Source organism: Phaseolus vulgaris, chromosome 5 (assembly GCF_051622355.1).
Source record: "Phaseolus vulgaris cultivar YP4 chromosome 5, ASM5162235v1, whole genome shotgun sequence".
Classification (NCBI taxonomy): Eukaryota; Viridiplantae; Streptophyta; class Magnoliopsida; order Fabales; family Fabaceae; genus Phaseolus; species Phaseolus vulgaris.
The window spans coordinates 37,345,189-37,365,563 of NC_143502.1; the positions used below are offsets into that span (position 1 = coordinate 37,345,189).

Sequence of the window (20,375 nt, forward strand, 5' to 3'; positions counted from 1 at the left end):
CACATTGATGACTAGAGATAATAGTGTTTAATATAATATTATATAAAAGTGTGCGGAAACTTTATTGTTAAATTAAGTTTAAAATTTATTTTTTAATATGATGTTAGTTTATTTTAATAAGAGTTTATTGGTGTGATTAGATCATTATCATTATTGAATTATCCATATGTATATTCCATATAAATTAAATATTAAAACTTTTTATATTATATAAATATAAATGTATAAACTTAAAAATTGAATTAAACTTAAAGTTTACAAAATCACTGTAAATCTATTTTATCGAGAGTTTTTTTTTTTTTATTAGACCATCCATTATCAAACTGTTATATAATTTAATTTTGAACATAAGATGGTTTCTTTTTCATTCTTACAACAAAAAGACACTAACAGTGTTTATTTGATTTTAGTTAGGGGTTTTTTGTTTCAATAATGGATGAAGACGACGAGTGTTTTGTGGAAGATGTAACTGTAAATCTGAAGAAGAAAGGGAAGGAGAATAGTAATAGTTGAAAATGATAGTTTTGGTTCTTCACTATCTGGTCGATGCATGTGTTACGACTGTGTTTAATTTTAGCACGCGATTTTATATTTGATTCAAATTGAGAAATCCAATATACTTTTCCAGCGATATAAAAAAGATGTGTAACATATTAAAAGAGCTTAGGATATATTAAATATTATTATAAAGTATATTAATAATATTTTTAAATAATACTTTTCGGATCCTTCTTAGAAGAAACATGTGTATCGTAAATTGACTCGAATTTGATGGAATTGGTGTAGTCCTCTACGAAGTTGACCAGGGTATCCTTGGACTCTGTTCCTTTCAGTATTGAAAATATTTTTTTTAGGCTCACTATTTTCTTTATATTCAGTTAATAACTACTTTTTATAGTAAAATGATAATAATAAATATAAATAAAATGTTATAATAAAATATTAATTTATCTAGTCGGTATCTTCAATACACATTCTCATGTGAGACTGACAATTTGTACGTGAGATTTATATTTATAAGTGGTCCGATAGTGAACTTTAAATCTAACTCAATCTTTATAAAATGAGTCGATTTTATAAGATTAAGTTAGAGTTGTAGTCCACCTCTCAATAGTCTTCACTTCTCATTCTAAGTGAAAATAATTGAATGAGGAGTAATATAAAGGGAAAAAATCTATCTCTAAGAAATATTATCACTGTGCATCTTTACCTATACTCTTATCTATCTATCTAATTTCTACACTAATGATTAGCTATTATAGAGTTATAAAAATTTAGAAATGTGGCCAAGAATGTCTCACATATTCTATGGCGACCGAAGACGGTGCTTGCTCATAGCTTGCTGGTTGTCTATTACACTATAATTTATAAAGTAAAAGTTAATATTGAAAAACAATGAATTAGACACATTAAAATGAGTGAACAAATATACTTTAAATACCTTAAGGTGCATCAAAGTGAGTTTTTTCTGCATTTGCACTTCCCCTCCCACTACAAGCACTGAAATAATAAGATTTCATGTTAGAACACATAATGTATGAGTAATAAATTTGTGAATGTAATATAATCATAATGATCTGATAAATTTGTAATTTACAGTAGGAAATATGATTCAACATTTCAAAATTTTCTGACAAGTGAAAGTATGAGAACCAAAACCTTAAAATACTTAAAAAATACCTAAAAATAAAAAAAAATAGCAAAAGTGAAGTTTTGGAATTTTGGTGGACCCCAATCTCCTTCTAGAATTGGCCACGTGATTCATTACCTCATTTTGAACAAGTTTCATTTTTTACGCATCTCCATCCTACTTCTCAATAAAAAGTTATGACATTTTGAAGTTTTTTCATGCTAATTTTTGCCAACTCCAAATCTATCACTCTTCTCCATCAACTATCCACTAAATCAAGTCTCCACAAACCCTAAACTATTAACTAATTAACACATACATTCAAATATTTATTAAAAAAATTAAAACACTAACCCTAAAAGTACTAACCTTCTCTAGTGGAGTTGTCGTTGCAGCTAAGTCCGCAGTGGCAGCGTGTGGTGGAGGTGCTGACGGTGTGCAGGTGTTGCCGACATGCGGAGGTGAAGGGTTGACACGCGGAGGCAGAGGCAACTGTTTGCTTGCTTGGTAGAAAAGAAACAAATAAGAGAAAAAAAAAAAAGCAATGGTGAAGAAGAATTAGAGAGCTTGAAAGCAACTTACTCAATGCCACGAAGAAGACAATGGCTCGAGGAAAACAAAGAAGAAGCACAGAGAAGAAGAGGAAAAACGAAGCGCCAAAAGATAAAAGAAATATGAAAGCGTAACTGGCGCACTATGAGTTAGGGTAAAAAAAAAACTCTAAGAAGGCAGCTATTGGGTAAAACCATCTTTTTACAACAAAGCATTTCGTGTAAGAAGGTGGCTATGAGGTAAAGTCGCCCTCTTAGAGTCTTTTTATTACAAAACTCCCACTGCATTTTGAAATAAAGCGTCTGGTAGTAAAAATGCCTTAAATATCGTGTCAAGAATAGTTTTTTTGCACTGTGTATAAGTAATCAAATTTATTTTTATTTCTCATTAGAGGATTTCAAAATTTTAGCTGAATGAATTTATCTTGATTCAAAATCCTTATTCTTTGTTGCCATTGTTACAGTGATATTAGTCTTCAAAATGGAGAAGAACAAAGAAAAGTAGAATGTGAGAAGAGTAACTAAATTGTAGCATAATAGAGTGAATATTGTGGTGGTGGTGGGTGTTGAACTATGTGGACCACATGACACACGGATATGATAGAGCATATCTCACTTTTGAAAGAGTTTTGAAGTCATTCGTGGTGATAGACATAATTAAATGCATATGATTTTGGGTAAGGATAGATATTCGTGGTGCTTTCTTTTACTTGAAGCTTTACAAAAGTTAGTTCCTGCAGATTCTAAAAGGAGAGATGGATCAACTTGTTCCACCAACTTCCTCTTACTTTTTGTATTGGGTTTATACTAATATCTTGGATAATCAAGTTCAGTCTTTGGAGGTTTTATTGCTCCATATTTTCTCCCATTTACCTACTCTCTCTCTTGTTTAAAACAGAATTATGACTCTAAACAGATAATTAAGTCATTCAAGTTAAAAATTCATTGTCATATTTTTCACACTCTTGGATATGACTTGAACATAAATTTGATATGGCTTTTGAAACTCAAATTGAAGGAATATAAACTGATGAAAGTAAGGTTTGAGATCTTTGAGACTCAAGCTTGAAATATACTATATTGGTTTGTAAAGATTAAGATGAAAGATTAAAGTGAGCAATAAAGTGAAGGAGATAGGGTGAATTTGGACAGAGCTTGCAAAGGAGTGGGAATTTGGATTGAACAGGGAGCATATGAGTTGGCCTGTTGCCTCATGTACATTGTCCATTGAGAAAAAACCACACTCTTGTTTTTTGTTTTGGTGTAATCACAGATTCAGAGCCTTCATCTATTTGGCATTCATCTGTTTGTCACCACTGTTAAATCCACAACAACAGTTGAGACACAAGAGAAAAAAGTGGGCCAAAGAAAACTAAACTTGGACACTAGATATGCTCACAAATATTTAAAGCTGTGAAAAACACTACTTAGCCCTTTTCTTTTCTGTTAAGTGAAGGACTTTTCTGTTCACCAGAAAGATAGTGGATAACAGATCCTGATTGAAGATGATGTATGATTTTGTAACTTTGATTAGATACTGTCTAATTTAATTTTAAAAATCAATTTGGAAGATAAAGATTGTTCCACTGTATAAATATAAATTGATTTTATTTCTATTTTATATGATATGTTTAAACATATCTGATAAACATTTTAAAATTATCATATAAAAAAATTATTAAATAGAAACTAATTTTAGAGATCAAAATAATTAGTTATTATTTGACTAAATTAGAAACAATTTTATAGACTACAATATTTACTTCTAAAATAATTTTTATCATTAATAAAAAATTATAAAATAATTTTTAAATTGATATCCAACCATTAGTTATCAAAATTTTAGTTATTTACTGTTTAAATTTTTAAAAACTAATTTATAATCTAAAATATTAGTAGTCAAAATTTCGATAACTAGTATAAATGTCAATTTAGAAATTATTTTATAAATTTTTATTAATAATAAGAACCATTTTAAATATAAATAACTTTTTTAATTTTTAAAATAATATATAATTTAATCAATATAATAACTAATTATTTTTTTAAATTTAATTTTTATTTAATAATTTTTTTAACATATGAATAATTCAAATACGAAAAGCATAACTTGTAAACAAATTTATCTAATGTTTTTCCTATCCCATCTTATTCCATGTTTGAGTTCATTTCCTTTTGGAATGTAGTGCTGCTTAGATATGTGGGCCTGAACGTAATGAGCCTCTCCTAACTGACTCCTTACTCCTGCACCTCCATCATTTTTTCAGCCACCATCATAAATTTTAAAATTCTCAAAATTACCCTTAATAAAAAATAAAAATAGAAGTAATATTTTATACTATGGATTACGTAATGTAGAAGTAAAAAATTATTACTTCTAGATAACATAATCCATAAGTAAAAAATTACCATTTCTATATTACGTAATTCGATAAGTTTATTTTCTTAAATAAGTTATAGATTTCGTAATCTGATATTGTTAGTTGTTAAATAGATTTCAGATTATTTAATCTAAATGATAATTTTTTACTTTCGAATTTCATAATCTATAATGTAAAGAGTTGTTTTTTATTTTTATCTTTTTTACTGAAGGATAATTTTGAAAGTTTCAAAATTTATGGAGTTGACTGAAGAAGTGATGGAGGTGCAGGAAGTAACAGTACTCCTAACTATCTGCATAAGCCCGTTTCAGTGAGCAACACTTTCAAAACACCACTCTTCTTGCACTTAATATATTCAAAGAGATAAATAAAGAGATAAATGCTTTTAAATGTTATTGGTGTCACACCAACGCGATATTTAAAGTTTCTTTTACTTTCATTTAATATCATTCAAATGATTTTCCTATATGTGGAATCTTGCACATTATGTTAAACATTAATTATAATCTTTTTAGTTATCTTGTACATTGTGAAAGAAAGAAGTTACGCTTAATGATATTGAAAGTTACTTTGAGTCAAATTTATATATAATACACATCATTTATGAGGGGAAGACACACATTATACACTACCATTATGATAATTAATAAAAAAAATATTATTTTTCCTAAAAACTGAAAATTAATCAGGTAGTTAATTAAAACGGATTATAATTAGTAATACTTAACTTTTGCAATTTTGCACATAGTAGAAAAATTCTTAATGAAAAGACAACTCTTCTAAATATATCAATGTTGCTATTAAATATTATTTATTTTATTTTATTTTATTTTATTTTAAATACTCATATTAATGTCACTTGCACGAAAATATAGTCTTTGTAATCAAAGTGGAGCCAATTAAATACAACACTTGGTCAATTTTAACGAGAATATGATTTGATGCTACTTCTCAGTTTTCTTCAATTATTTATTTAATAATTAAAATAAAATTTTATTCATGTAATTTTACAATAAATTAATTTTTTAGTTAAATTTTATACTTGTAGTAAAAAAATTATTAGAATAAATTTTATGATAAAAAATCTAAAATTTGGATTAAAACAAAAAATAATTTCGACGAACAATATATTTAATCTTTTGAAATAAAATAAACTTTAAAAACTGAATTTAAATATAATAAATACTCTATCTTTTTTATGAAAATGCCTTTGACACACCACATAATTTAGTTAATTTTTTTAACCATCTCAAACCATTCTAATTTTATCTTTTATCTCTATATATTTAATTATCTTAACTTTTTCTATCTATTGGAAACTATCTTTATCTGCATCTTTACGTTAAATTTCATTAATTTAATAATAATAATAATAAATAAATAATAGAGAAGATTTACAATATTAACAACCTAAATCTTGTTAAGATTAACATAGAAAACAACAATTAGTGAGTACTTTCTCACTCTATTCATAACAAAATCACAATGTCTTCCAAGAAGAGAAAAAGGTTTATGAGAGGCCTATTCAACACAAATGGATGTTGTGGATGCAGCAACCCTAAATCCTATGATGTACTCCAACCCTCCCCAAAACTCAAGATATCAGTCTACCAAAACACAAACCCTACCATTTCCGGCGAGAACCAACCCTTCTCCCAACTCCACACAAACCATCAAAACCCTAACAACAACAACACCATCATGCCAAAACCAAATTCAAAACTCATTCACAGTGTGGCCGTTGAGAAGGACTCAAACGACCCGCACAAGGATTTTCGAGACTCCATACTCCAAATGATCTTCGAGAGACAAATCTACACCAAAACCGATCTTCAAGACCTTCTCGAGTGCTTCCTCCAGTTGAACGCTGCCTGTCATCACCAAGTTATCGTTCGAGCATTCATGGAGATTTGTCAAGAAATCTTCCCCAAGAAGAATATCAACGCTGACGGCAACGGTGCTTCTTTCAATAACAAAATTTGATGCATTTTCAGTTTATAGTGTATTGCTCTTATTCATCTCTGTGATGCCACGGTTCATTTGATGCATTTATTGATAAATGCTACAGTTTGTTCAATATACCCTGTAATTCCAGAAAATACTGTAAAGAGATCTCAAATTTTGATCCAGAAGTATGTAGTTTTCTTGTTATTAAATATTATACCAAATTAGGGTGAGGCAATTTTAAATTTAAAGCTTTTAACTTTTGTAAAAAACTCACATATATATATATATATATATATATATATATATATATATATATATATATATATATATATATATATATATATATATATATATATATATATGAACGTATAAATTTTTACACTAAATTAATTTTTTTATAGATATTTTAATTAAATTTTATATTTAAATTAATTTACAAAAATAAAAAATTAAATATTTTTCTTTGTATTTTTACTTTACTATTTTAATCTCAATCCACTTCTAGATGCACGGATAAAAAAAGGTTTAGCCAACCAAAATTGGCTTTATTATATATGATTTGGTGATAAGTCGAATTAAAAAGAATTAGATTGGTTAGTTTTATCATAGTTATTCAGTTTTTTTAATGGAAAGTTATATAATTTAGGTACATAGATAACTTTACGAAACAAAACTGAATAATCTTTTATATATATATATGCTAGACAGACACTTTAAACAATTATAATTATGAGAATACTTTGAATGATGCATGTAAGGATAGAGAAAAAATAGTCTTAGTATAAAAATGGTACAATTAAAATGACATTTGAATATTTTATTGTTAAAGTGAAAAGAGTATATAATAGAAAATTTAGTTATTCGGGTTTTATTTAAAAATAACCACTATCTCTCTAAAAACTCAATTTTCATTTTCTCGGTCTTCTCTCCAAGATTCTAATCTCCTCGCTCATCAGATTGAACGACCATTGGACTCCTGGCAGCAAACTCTACAAGTCTGTTCGATCAGAGTTTTAGATACAGTAAGTTCAATTTTGCTCCTTTTTCCTTTGAGTCAGTTTTTGAAATGTTAAGCTTGTCTTGGTAGATGTTGTTGCATGTGAGGTTTCTAGTTTTAGGATTAGTTGCATGTGAGGTTTCTAGTTTTAGGATTAGTTCTTATTAGCTCAGGATTCTAGTGATGTAGTTAGATTTTTCATCTGGACTCGATGGTGTAGGTTAAGCTACCCTTGAACGTTTGGTAGGTTTGGAACTCTTAATGAGCACCTGCTCAAACCCAGGTAACAGATACTAGTTTTAATTTTAAAAAGAACCCTAGGTTAGAAGATCTGGATGTGGAGGTGTCGTGGTCACCAGTTCCAAATTTGGTTTGCAGGATTGATTGTTTCTGAGTAATGTAGAGTATTGTTTGAAATCAAATGTGAATATGTTGATTTTGATATGGATATGATTTATGGTAGATGTTTTGTTTGAATCTGAAAAATTAGTTGACCGGTATAGTTAATATAGTGTAAGTTAATCTTGAAGTGAATGAGTTATTGAATTTGTTCTTGTTTGACTCTGAATGGTTTTGGTTGGATATAATGATGATATATTGATAGAGTTATTTGATGAGAGTACTCCTACCATGTTGAATAAGATATATGTGGTTTGAATTGTTAAATTGGGTTGTGTATATATGATGAAATTGGATCAAGATCATGTATTTTTGGCAAAATTGGCAGATTTTTCTTCATATCTCGCCTAAGTGAGACCCATTTTCACTTGAGGTAAATTTTCGGGTACTCTTGGGTTCAATTTCGCTCAAGCAAGAGGATTTTCGCTTAAGTGAGACACATTCTCATCAAGCCACTAAAAAAAAACTCATTTTTTTGCTTTAAAAGGTTGGTTTAATTCTGTTTTATAGTTTTTAATTATAATTTATGTAAAATTTATTTAAAAAATCCTTTAATTAGATATTTATGTAATTCTTGGATGAAATTTTGTGTGTTTTGAAATTCTAAGCTTTAGTATGATTTAATTGTGTGATTTTTGAATACTGTGAGATGTGAAATATGAATATTAATCAAGACATAGTATTTTCAAGAAAGAAAATATCTAAGATGGTTAGGTTGTGCATTGAATAGGGATTCGTCTAGAAGGAAGTATCCTGACTCTAATGATACAATGGAATCATATAGATGAGGTTATTCAGGTGGTGAAGGTTGAAAGCGGTTCATATGAATGTGTAAGTTGTTTGAAAGATAATTAACTTGACTTGTTATAAGAGTTAACCCTGTCATACTAGGAGATATGATATTGAGATTATTATGCACATAATTGTGTGGTTTCACAGTGAGATAGTATGACATGTGTAGATATACAAGTTTAATGTACGAGTCTTTCAAAATTAGAGTCAAATATTTGAGTATGTTGGTCAGTAGAAGTTTGACATGAGTAATGTGAATGATGAATTATGATAGACACTAGTTGACTTTTGAGAAAATGTATGAGAGTTGATGACTTTATGTTCGTTGCTTATTGAAATTATATAGCTAGCTGTACCGTCCCGTCCCCAGGCGTTGACCAAAGGTCAAAGTCAACACGTGGTGGAACCCCTCCGGGGACCCATGGAAGAAAGTCAACAGGTTGACCGCTCGAGTCATCGCCTCGCTGAGGCATCGCCTAAGTGAGACGTCGACCAAAAGAGGCGTCGCCCAAGAGTGGCGTCGACCAAGAGAGGCGTCGCCCAAGAGAGGCATTGCCAAGCAAGGGTACCGCCAGGTTAAAGCATTGCCAAGCTCAGACATCGCAAGGAGGCTTCGGGCCTCGACAGTTCAGAACAGTAGCAAGGAGAAGAGAAAGATGGTTTCAAGACCATAAGTTCTAGTACCAGTAGGGGGTAAACCTGACTCGTGAAGTACCCACACCACTGCTGGGAGGCCCTGGGACAGATACGACCCATGAGAGGGTCATGACCAGGGGAGGACCACGTGCATGATACGAGAGAAAGGTAGATACACCCCCAGGGCGAGTGACTAGTGATTGGGGCGCATGAGTTGGCACCCAAAAAGTCAACCCACGTGACAAATGCACTTCGCAGAAAAGAGGGCTCACACGATGGAAAAACCCTAAGTTGGGTGGCGGCGCTGTGCACAGAATAAACGATCAAGTCAAAAGGGTACGTGGCAATACCCACGTGCTCATTAAGAGTTTCAGGGAAAGTTTGCCAAGGTACGCGTTAATTCAGTTAAGATTCGAATGTTCCAAGGAATGTTTTGATACGCCTTCAATGCGCTTTAACGCGCTTTAAAGATTAGAGGTGTATAAAAAGGGACCTTGGGGCATTTGAAGAGGGACCCGAGTTTTAACCTAATACACATAGAGAGAAAACCCTAGTTGTTTTCGCGGCACACTCACAGTGAGCACAAGGCAATTAGGGCAACACAGTTCTAGTTACACAGTTTCAGTCATTCAGTGCAGTTTTTTTATGTTTCTCGCTAGCTGACTTGATCGTCGGAGTGCAAACGGCCGCGAGGGCGCCCCTTTGTTCACTTATCTTTTCAGGTGTCTTTGACAGAGCAAACGAAGGTGCCCTAGCTCGCAAGGACAAGCCACGCGCAAAGACGATCCCGGTCAACCGGCCGGAACACTAGCTTACCCTATTGTTTGTTGTGTTGTGTTTTGTTTTCTTTATTTTTGATGATCGTGTATTTTTCACTGGAGCAATTGAAGTTGTAGGTGAGAGAGCTCCCAGTGAGGAGATGAAATATATATATTTTGTTTTTATTACTTTATTGTAAATATTATTTTTCCTATAGAGATGTATTTTAAACCACTATACATATATTATAATATTAGATGTGGGAAAAATATAAGGAGGTTATAGGGCTTCCACAAATTAAAACTCTTATGTAAAGTTGTTTTAAAGCAAGTTTTTTTTTTTTCCTTCGATTATAGTTATTTTTTTCTATTCCACTTTATTTGTACTATTTTTTTTTGTAAAAAAATTGTAAAATAATCTAGTGCTACATTAATAAAAATATTGGATGGATTGACATTTTAAATTTAGAAAAAATGAACTCACCCATAAACTCATTCTTTAATGAACAGGTTTAGGTTGTTAGTTAATCATGACCAATGACATATCATTTTGCTACCTCTATTTAAAATGGACCGCTTGGTAATATTCTTTACTTGAATTTTAAAAGAGATAAATAAAATAAAATAAAAAAAGGAATGTAGAACATTAATGCATGATGAGCCCGTAGTTTCAGCCTGTATTTGTGACGAACACTGGAATGGCAGAATCCGTTATATATATATATATATATATATATATATATATATATATATATATATATATATATATAACTTTAATCGTTGCCACTCGTACAATGCTCCTATTCCTCACCAAATTTTTGCTACTCCATTTTTCTTTACCAAATTATTTGTGGGTCACTTAAATCTCCACATAGATTTCTAGCAAAGATTTATGGTATGTTTATTCTGTAGATGTACGATTCATTCACAGGTAAAGAAGAGATGTAAATTAATTTTATAATGATTGACATGAAATAAATGTAGGATTTAAGTCTGAATATAATTTAATAAAATAAAAGTCACATGTGAAAAATTATATATATATATATATATATATATATTACTTAATAAATACTGAATCTGACGGAGATTGAAAAAGAATAGAAATAGGGTTTTGTCTCTCTGCAAAGAAAGTTGTCTCAGTGTTGGTCAACAATAAAGGGTGTGACAAGAACAAAATTGTCAAAAGATAGATTGAGAAAAAGAGATTAAGAAATTGTTCACATAGGAACTCTGGATCAAGGTCAGTGTCTATCCATATTATAATTAATATGATGTGTTTATAAGATCCTTAAGAAGATGACGTGCATTATTGTTTATTATTGTACACTTTTGATTTTACATGTGGGAAAAATATCAGATTTTACTTTTGTTTCTCCTATGTTTTTCCCAATTTTATGAACCCTAATTTTAAAATTATGAATATTTTAAAGAAAATAATATCATTTGAGGATAATTTTGATAGTTTAATTTATCCTTTTATTTATGTTGCATTACGAATTGATTTCAAATTAAAGTAATGAAATCTCAAATGTTCTGTTGCAATTGTAAGGTTTAATTTATCCCTTTATTTCTGTTAATTGATTTTAAATTAATAATGAAAAATCTCAAGTCTTCCGCTGCATCATAAATCGTGAATTCTTATTTTATTTTAAATGGAAGATGAAAAGATTATGATAAATAAAAGTAAGGGCATAAATATATATATATATATATATATATATATATTTATGAATGATATTGTATTATAGATTTGTAATCACCAAAATGATCAAATCTTTATGTTTTATTTAATTTCAAATTACTAATGAATTTTATTTCAATTAATGATATTATTTTTGTAATTATCTGTATGATAGATTTGTAATCACCAAAGTGATCAAATCTTTATGTTTTATTTAATTCCAAATTACTAATGAATTTTATTTCAATTAATGATATTATTTTTGGAATTATCTGTATGATAGAATTGTAATCACCAAAGTGATCAAATCTTTATGTTTTATTTAATTCCAAATTATTGATGAATTTTATTTCAATTAATGATATTATTTATGGATATATTTATATGATAGATTTGTAATCACCAAAGTGATCAAATCTTTATGTTTTATTTAGTTTCAAATTACGGATGAATTTTATTTCAATTAATGATATTATTTATGAAATTATTTGTATGATAGATTTGTTAATCACCAAAATGATCAAATCTTTATGTTTTATTTAATTATAAATTAGCGATGAATTTTATTTTAATTACCTATAGAATGGATGCTAAATTATTTATTTATGGGTAAATTGAAATTCATTATTATAAGACATTTGTGAATCACACAAAGGTTGATTACTTGTTCTTATAATTAATGGATATGATTGTTGGTAGCAAGTATGTGTTATTAGTTTTTGTACTGGACAGAGTCCTCGGATGCTCGGTGCACGGGCGTGAGTAAGTCAACTCGGTTGTTTGGTCCAAGGGGTGGATCACGAGTTTGGCCCAGTTATGTTGGTAAGCCTGTTAGAGACTAATTAAAATAATTTTTGTTATATATTATTAAAATAAGGTTATTAGCAAAATATGTTTTTTAACCTAACAGATAAGTGTGCGTGGTTGTTAAGATACGTAAATACATGCATATAGTTGTTGGTTGAAAAGATAAAGTTGTTAAATAAGAGAAGCACCATAAGTAAGGGTGCCCACGTAAAACAAAATATTTTCCTGTTAGCACCTGAAGTGGTGTCCTGTTGGCAGGTGATTTTTCTGTTATTATTTTATTCTTTCAGTAGAGATAAGATTCTCATGAGAGAAAGTTGTTATGAGAGTAATTATAAAAGGGGCTTGAGCCCCTTGGTAAAGGTACGCTGTTTTTGAATACTAGACTGAAACTAAAATCTTGATCGTCAGAGTGTGATCAACAGGTAGAGCCCCCTCTATCCCAACAAAGCCACGTTCCAGTGCAATGAGAAGACGCAGAACATAAGCTAGAGGAGACAGGTTAGGAGCGGAGCTTTCCACTCAAGTCAACCGACGAGAACATTTGGCGCCCACTGTGGGACCCAATAAAATCTGATTCCACCCACATTCGTGTTCAAAGCTTTCCAACGACATGAGGAACACTAGGCAAGGACCTGTGGGATCTGAAGGAGGTGAGGTCCCCACCTTACAACAACTCATGGACACCGTAAGAGCTCTCCAGGAAGTCAACGAGCAGTATAGGTGAGAGAGAGCAGGAGGAGCGGATTCAACAAGAAGCTAAAACCGAGCAAGAGAAGCTAATGGCAGAAGCTAAAGCCGAGCAGAAGAAGCTCATTGCAGAAGCTTGAGCTGAGCAAGTGCTTAGGCAAGATCAATTGATGGTGGAGATAGATGTTTCGCGAGCAAACAGTGAGGAATTGCGCAAGATCAACAAGGACTTGCACAAGAGTCTACAACAACATGATCAATGCTCCACAAGGGAGCGAGGTTTGAATGCGCCCCTAAGAGCTCGTCCCAAGACATTCTCGCGGGCGATCATGGATGAGTTTATGCCACCATACTACATCACGCCCAATATCGTTTTCACGGGGTAGAAGACCCTAAAAATCATCTCATGATGTTCAATGCCCATATGATTATTTATGGAGGAATAGATGCTATCCATTGTAAGATGTTCATGGGTACATTCACAAGTACAACCCTGCAGTGGTTTAGTGGGCTTCCTGATGGCCACATCACCTCTTTCGACCAATTTTTCGAGCTGTTCACGGAACAATTCTCTATTAACCAGGTCAAACCTCCAATTTTATATGACCTCTTCAACGTGAGACAGAGGGAAGGGGAGTCTATGAAAAACTACTTAAATAGATCCTGGGCGCTTACAGTGAAGCTCCAGACCCATGACGAGGTTGTGATGGTCAACGCCTTCGAACAAGGAATCATGATAGGACCATTTAGCGACTTATTGATCAAGAATCCGGCAGAGACATTCTCTGAAATACGGGTTGTATCCACGAAGCACATCAACTTGTATTCAGGGCAGACCAAGCCTAAGGAGGGTAGTCGATCCCGACCTCTGAGGGTCAACGAAACCTCAGCCGAGAAGAGAACAGACTCGAGGCGCGCACCATACCCAACTAGGAGAAGCGAGTCTAAGTCTAAGACCAGGGAGGACTTGGCATTTCGACTCAAGTTCCAAGTATCTTACAAGGAATTACTGAGCGTGCCAAGGGTCGTGGAAAGAGGTCTGGAGCCAGGCGATAATAATTAATTCTGGTCGCGCGAGGCGATAATGCAGTCGGTATGATTCTTGTTTAACCGTATAAATAAGCAAGAATATAATATATAATTGTTAAGTACCTCCTTAAAACCTTCTCAGTTTAGAACCCTCCTTAAATCCCACGTCGATCAAGTGGGTAAGAGCATAAAATATTTCACTGAAGTATGTATTGCATAGAATAATACTTATCTTATTTTTGGGATTCATGCTCTACTTATAGGGTTTTGTCTGATCTCCTCCAATTCGTCTATTTTGACAAGAATAATCTTTCAACAGATTTAAATGATGATAATCATAATATATTTAAATAACAACAATATGTTTGTTGTTTTCAGGATAAAATAAAACCTCAACAAATTTAAATGATGATAATCATAACAATAATTATGTTTGTTATTTTCAGGATAAAGTCTCAACAAATTTGAATGATGATAATCATACATATTTAAATAACAACAATTATATTTTTTATTCTTAGGATAAAATCGCAACAACTTTGAATGATGATAACTATAATTGATTTAAATAACAACAATTATATTTTTTATTTTCAAGATAAACTCTCAACAGATTTAAATCATAACAAATTTAAATAACATCAATTGTGTTGGGATGATAATAATTCCGATCGCACAAATAACAACAATTATGTCTTTTATTTTCAGGATAATAACAACAACTATGTTTGTTATGTTCATGATAAAATCTCAAACAAATTTAAAATATGGTAATCATAACAAATTTAAATAAAAAAAATTATGTTTTGTGTTTTCAGGATAGAATCTTAACATATTTAAATGATGATAACATATTTAAATAACAACAATTATATTTGTTATTTTCAGGATAAAATCTCAACCGATTAAATGATGATTATCATAACAGATTTAAATAAGGATAAAATCTCAACAAATTTAGATGATGATAATCATAACAGATTTAAATAACTACAATTATATTTGTTAATTTTAGGAATCTCAACAGATTTAAATAATAATCATTTTCAAATAGATGATAATATCCAATTAAGATCATATTGGTCAACAATCAAACCTTTCCCACTAGGAGGAAGTTGTGCTTCTATGATTTGATTAGTAAAGGATTGTTCCATACTATTTGTTTACTTTAACTCTATTTCAGCCTTTGTAATGAATAATATATTCTATTACAAAAGTACATCAAATCCCTATTCTTTAACTTAAACATAATTTTAATTTAATTGATGATCCTCCAACTAATCTTTAAAGTCACAATTAAATAAACTTATAACAAGAAAATAATAAAATATTATTTATGTCTTCCAAACAGTGAGTGAAATATTACCACGAAATATGGGTAAAATATGTTATTATTCATTATTTGTGGTTGGACATTCCTTCCCGTTGATGAACAAATAATTTTTCCTCTACAATACAATGATAATATTCAAAACATTGTAAAAATATGATTAATAGTCTTCCAAATTAAATAGAAGAAAAAAGAAAGGTTCAATTTTTTACATCATGTTTTAATATGTTCAAAAATTTAACCACTTATTCTTCTATTGTGAATCTATATGCATCCTTCACTAAATTAATTGCTTTGAAATGAATAAATGAATATGTCAAGTCTCATACCAATAATATAGCGACAATTTTTGTATAAACAGAATGTGACACCAACTGACACCGGTTGTTATTTTTAGGACAAAGATTAGTAACATTAATATTCTTGCTACTAAATAACAAACTTAACATATGTTATCCATGAACAATAAGACACAACACCATAACAGTTATTACATAGCTACACATTTCTAACTCCCTAAACATGTGTAATTAATTGTCAAACCTATAATACTATTATTTATATCTTCTATTTTCTATTTCCACACTTATTGATTTTCATCTGTCCTGCTAAAATAACAACTTTCTTGTAGACAAACAAAGAGTTTAAAATTAAGTTAAAATGTAGTCAACAAATTTAAGAATATAATACAACATGTTAATCACATATTAAAAATACATATTTTAAACTATAATTTAAAATTACATATTGAATCAGGAAAGACTACAATAATTTCGAAATTTCCAAACTTGGATTCCATTATCATACCTTATTTAATTTTAATCTTCAGTGCTAAATATTAAACATTATTTTAATTTTATAATCCGTAATTTTAATTATTAAAACATAATTTAAAATTTCATTCCCTAATTTAAAAAATAAATTCAAATTTATCACCTAGTTTAAAATATTAAACCCAATTAAAAGTATTATATACTATTTTAATTTATTAATCCCTAGTTTAAAATATTTTAAATTTTTATTACCTAGTTTAAATATTAAAACTCAACTTGAAAATTTTAATTCATAATTCAAAATATTTAACTCTATTTTAAATTTTTAGTCCTAGTTTAAAATATTAGAACATAATTTAAAATTGATTCTCTAGCTTAAAATATTAAAAAATAATTTCAAATTCATTCCCATTTTGAAACATGTGAATCTTACTTTAAAATTTTAATCCCCAACTAATTTAAGATGTTAAAAAAAATAAAATTATAATTCCTAGTTAAAAATATTAAAACCTATTTTAGCATTTGAATCCCAAGTTTAAAAAAAAATCCTAAATAAAGAATTTTAGTCCTGGTAAAAATATCCAACTCTGCTTTAAAATGTTAATTACAGTTTCAAATTTTAATCACTACTTTCAAATATTAAACCCTACTAAATTTTAATAATAATAATTAATTATTATAGTAACTAAATATTTTTTTTTTAAAATTAGTTTTTATTATTATTAAATAATTTTAAATTAATATCTAATTAGTAACAAGTTTTTCTACTATTAAATTTAGAATTTGAATTATTAGTAATTAAAATTTTGACAGCTAATTAAATATTATTTAAAAACTATTTAATAATAATAAAAACTAATTTAAAAATTATTTTTAAAATTTTTAAAATATTTTCTAATTTATAACTATAACAACTAATTAATTTATAAAATTAGTTTATATTTTATGATATGTTCACCGTAATAATAAACTATATTTTTAATTTTAAATTCATAGTTATGGTGGTTCAAATACAAATATTGCTCTGTGTGATAATTATACGTGTGTATTTGAAGTGTGATGGTTATACTGATAAATCACTTTATTGTCATAAGTTTCAAACAAATCTATGACGGTCAATGGTCAAATACAAATGTTTTTGCTTTCTACAGAAATAAAAAATCCAGTGGTAAAGAGAAAATAAGAATTTGGATTTGCTTTTGGAGTACTTTCAAAATATATTAATTTTTAATATTTTAAAATATATTAAAAATAATAATATATCAAAATAAAACTACAGTAAAAGAATAGTACCAAAACCAACCGATAAGTTGAACTCAGAAAATGAGATATTTTTTCACAAAAATTGTTTCTCACTTTAGACATCTACAAACTTTTCTATGACACAAATACAAAAAAATGAGTCACAGACCAATTTTTCAAGAATAAATACAAACAGAAATTATTCAGAGAGTTGTAACTTTTATTATTTATTCTTTATCATATATGTACAGTAATTAATAAATAAAAATTAAATTATTAACTAAATAAAACCTTAAAAAACTGAAGTGAATTATCCTAAATTATTAGAAAAAAAAAAAACTAAAGTGGAAGGCTAACTTGGTCCTGGTTTCAAGTTCCAAGAGAACGCACAAGTTTCAAATTCCAAACTTTTCATCGCCCCAATGTAAGAGAAGATCGTTGAGTTTGGCAGTTTCTGAATATATAATTAATTTACCAACAAATAAAATAAAGAATAAAATATTTATTTATATATATATTGTTGTTTTTTTTTCATTTTGAGTTTCTCAACTTGAAGAAAATGCAAGCTCCAATCCAAATAAAACACCCGCATATCTCTGGGGCCCATCCTCCGCGAAATAAATATCCTTCATTCTCTTAAACACATGCCACGTCAGCAGGCTATCAGACCCGGCCTGGTGGCACTTCCCAACAGCCCGGTCCACGTTGAGGGTTAGTGCAAGCCGGTCCAAACCGCCATAAAGGGTGTCACAGAACCGCATCATGTGTTTCATGTCATATACATTTTCTCCAAAAAACACCTTCAAAATCTTCAAGAAATCCTTTAACCCATGGGGCAGGCTCCGTCGGGTCAGAATCTTAACCAAATACCCGAAATCATATGCGCTGTGAAACGTCACCCAACTCACCGCCTCGTTACACACCAATCCCGATGACATCATCAGCTCCGCAAAAAGGCAGGAGTCGATGCCCTCTGCCGCGTGCCGCCGGAAGTCAATCCCTTGACGGCGGAGTAGATCGATGGAGTCAGGAGCGTGGGAATCACGCTCCACGTTGAAATCGCGGAAGTTGAATTCCCAGATGAAGCTGTTGCTGGTCCCGATGTGAGGGAGGTTTCCGTCTGCGTCGGAAAGCGTGAGACCCACCTGGATAAGGTTGAGGACATCGACGTTGGATTTGAGGAAGCGATAGTGCTCGGAGGGTTTAAGGGCGCAGCGGGTGGGTTCTGTCGGAGCCACCACTTGGGGCAGGTAGATAACGCCGGGGAACTCCGTATCCATGGAAACAAAAGGGTAATCGTCGATTACGTCGCGAATAATCTGGAATTCTGATTGAAGGTTGGAGGCCCAGACCTCACGGATCAGGATCCGATTGGATTGGAAATCAGAAGAGTCTTGGTCGACCACGCCCATCTGGAATCGCTTCTGCAACAACACGAGGAAAAGGAGGAAGAACCAGAATAAGGGTTTTTTGGGTTGCGGAGAAATCATGAAGGGGAAGTTTTATATGCAAGAAAAAGTGGCTGGTGGCTGGCGATGTTGCTTCGAGAGTGGGTAACGTGACGACAATGAGTGTGTATGCGAAACGGTGAACTTATATATAGAGATTGGTGTTATATGAAGAGTGCATAACTGTTACGTTGAAGTTCAAAAAGTGTTCAGAAAATTTGAGTCATCCACCTAATACTATGTGCCATTGCTGCCACCATTCATCCATCTGGTCCATACTCCATATTCTAGTCCTATTCCTGTTCCACTTTTTTTTCTTTTTTCCCTAAAACATTATATGTGTCACCTACAGTGATCCTTCTTCAACTTTTTTGTTAAATATCATTAACTGCCTTCAAATTATGGTGAAAATCCAGACACATTGTTAGAATAGGTTTTCAGATTAACAAATATGGTTAAACAAATGCTTTCAATATAAATCAATTTATAGACTTAATTACTTATATCATGTAGTCCTTAAATCTATGTAAGTTAATATCATTTTTCATTTTTTACTAAAATATCCACAAATTATACTTTTTAAGATTTTTTACTTTTAGAAATTGCCATGATATATAGGGTTATATATTTTCAGAAATTTAAATGGTCTTACCTTAAAATGTCTTTCAAGTAAGAACTTTTATAGAAATATAAAGTTGACAAATTTGAAACTTAATTGCTAAGGTTTTATAATTATGTTATTAATATAATTTTAAGTATATAAGTTATATTTTATATTTTTGTAATGTAATGTAAACTTATTTTAATTTATTGATATTTTTCAGAAATTAGTGAAATTTAGTTTAGAGATGGGAATTGTACCCTTCAAGCAAGCTTCCAACCAATTGACAAAGGCTAACTATGTTTTTTCGATGGAGGCACGCAAAGGGGAAGATTAGAAGCAGGGAGGAAAGTTAAAAAAGAAGGTAATAAAATATACAAAAACAAAAGAAAAAAGGTAATTTTAATGAATTAAACCTTTTTTTTCAATAACCAAGAGACTTGTGAAAAAAAAATATATCATAATTGATTATAACTTGAAACATAATCAATTTTAATTGTGTTCTCACCAGCTAATTTCAGTCAGATTCAGAAGTTAGCTCCTATCGGAAGTGTCCTTACTTGGGTGTTGAACCGAATTGAGAAAACTTTGAGACGAAGGAGACTCCACCTGTTTATCACACTCGTCGGAGTAAATCAGTGAGAGCATTCAAACTATAATTTTGTATCAATATCAGGTTT

At 30.5% G+C, this 20,375-nt stretch overlaps 2 protein-coding genes across 2 annotated transcripts; one reads left to right on the top strand and one right to left on the bottom strand.

Annotated features, from left to right (window-relative positions):
- The first annotated feature begins 6,047 nt into the window (after window positions 1-6,047).
- LOC137834392 (transcription repressor OFP6) lies at window positions 6,048-6,545 on the top strand. Its single transcript, XM_068642449.2, has one exon. It carries the CDS (start codon window positions 6,048-6,050, stop codon window positions 6,543-6,545), a length of 498 nt encoding a protein of 165 aa, XP_068498550.2.
- Window positions 6,546-18,130: 11,585 nt separating this feature from the next.
- Window positions 18,131-19,500, bottom strand: LOC137835609 (putative CCR4-associated factor 1 homolog 11). The gene has a single exon (XM_068644198.2). The coding sequence runs from the start codon at window positions 19,134-19,136 to the stop codon at window positions 18,192-18,194; it is 945 nt and encodes a 314-aa protein (XP_068500299.2). The 5' UTR covers window positions 19,137-19,500; the 3' UTR covers window positions 18,131-18,191.
- Between the last annotated feature and the right edge of the window lie 875 nt (window positions 19,501-20,375).

Coding starts and splice junctions, on each gene's coding strand:
- LOC137834392 (XM_068642449.2), top strand. CDS start 6,048: ATGTCTTCCAAGAAGAGAAAAAGGTTTATGAGAGGCCTATTCAACACA.
- LOC137835609 (XM_068644198.2), bottom strand. CDS start 19,136: ATGATTTCTCCGCAACCCAAAAAACCCTTATTCTGGTTCTTCCTCCTT.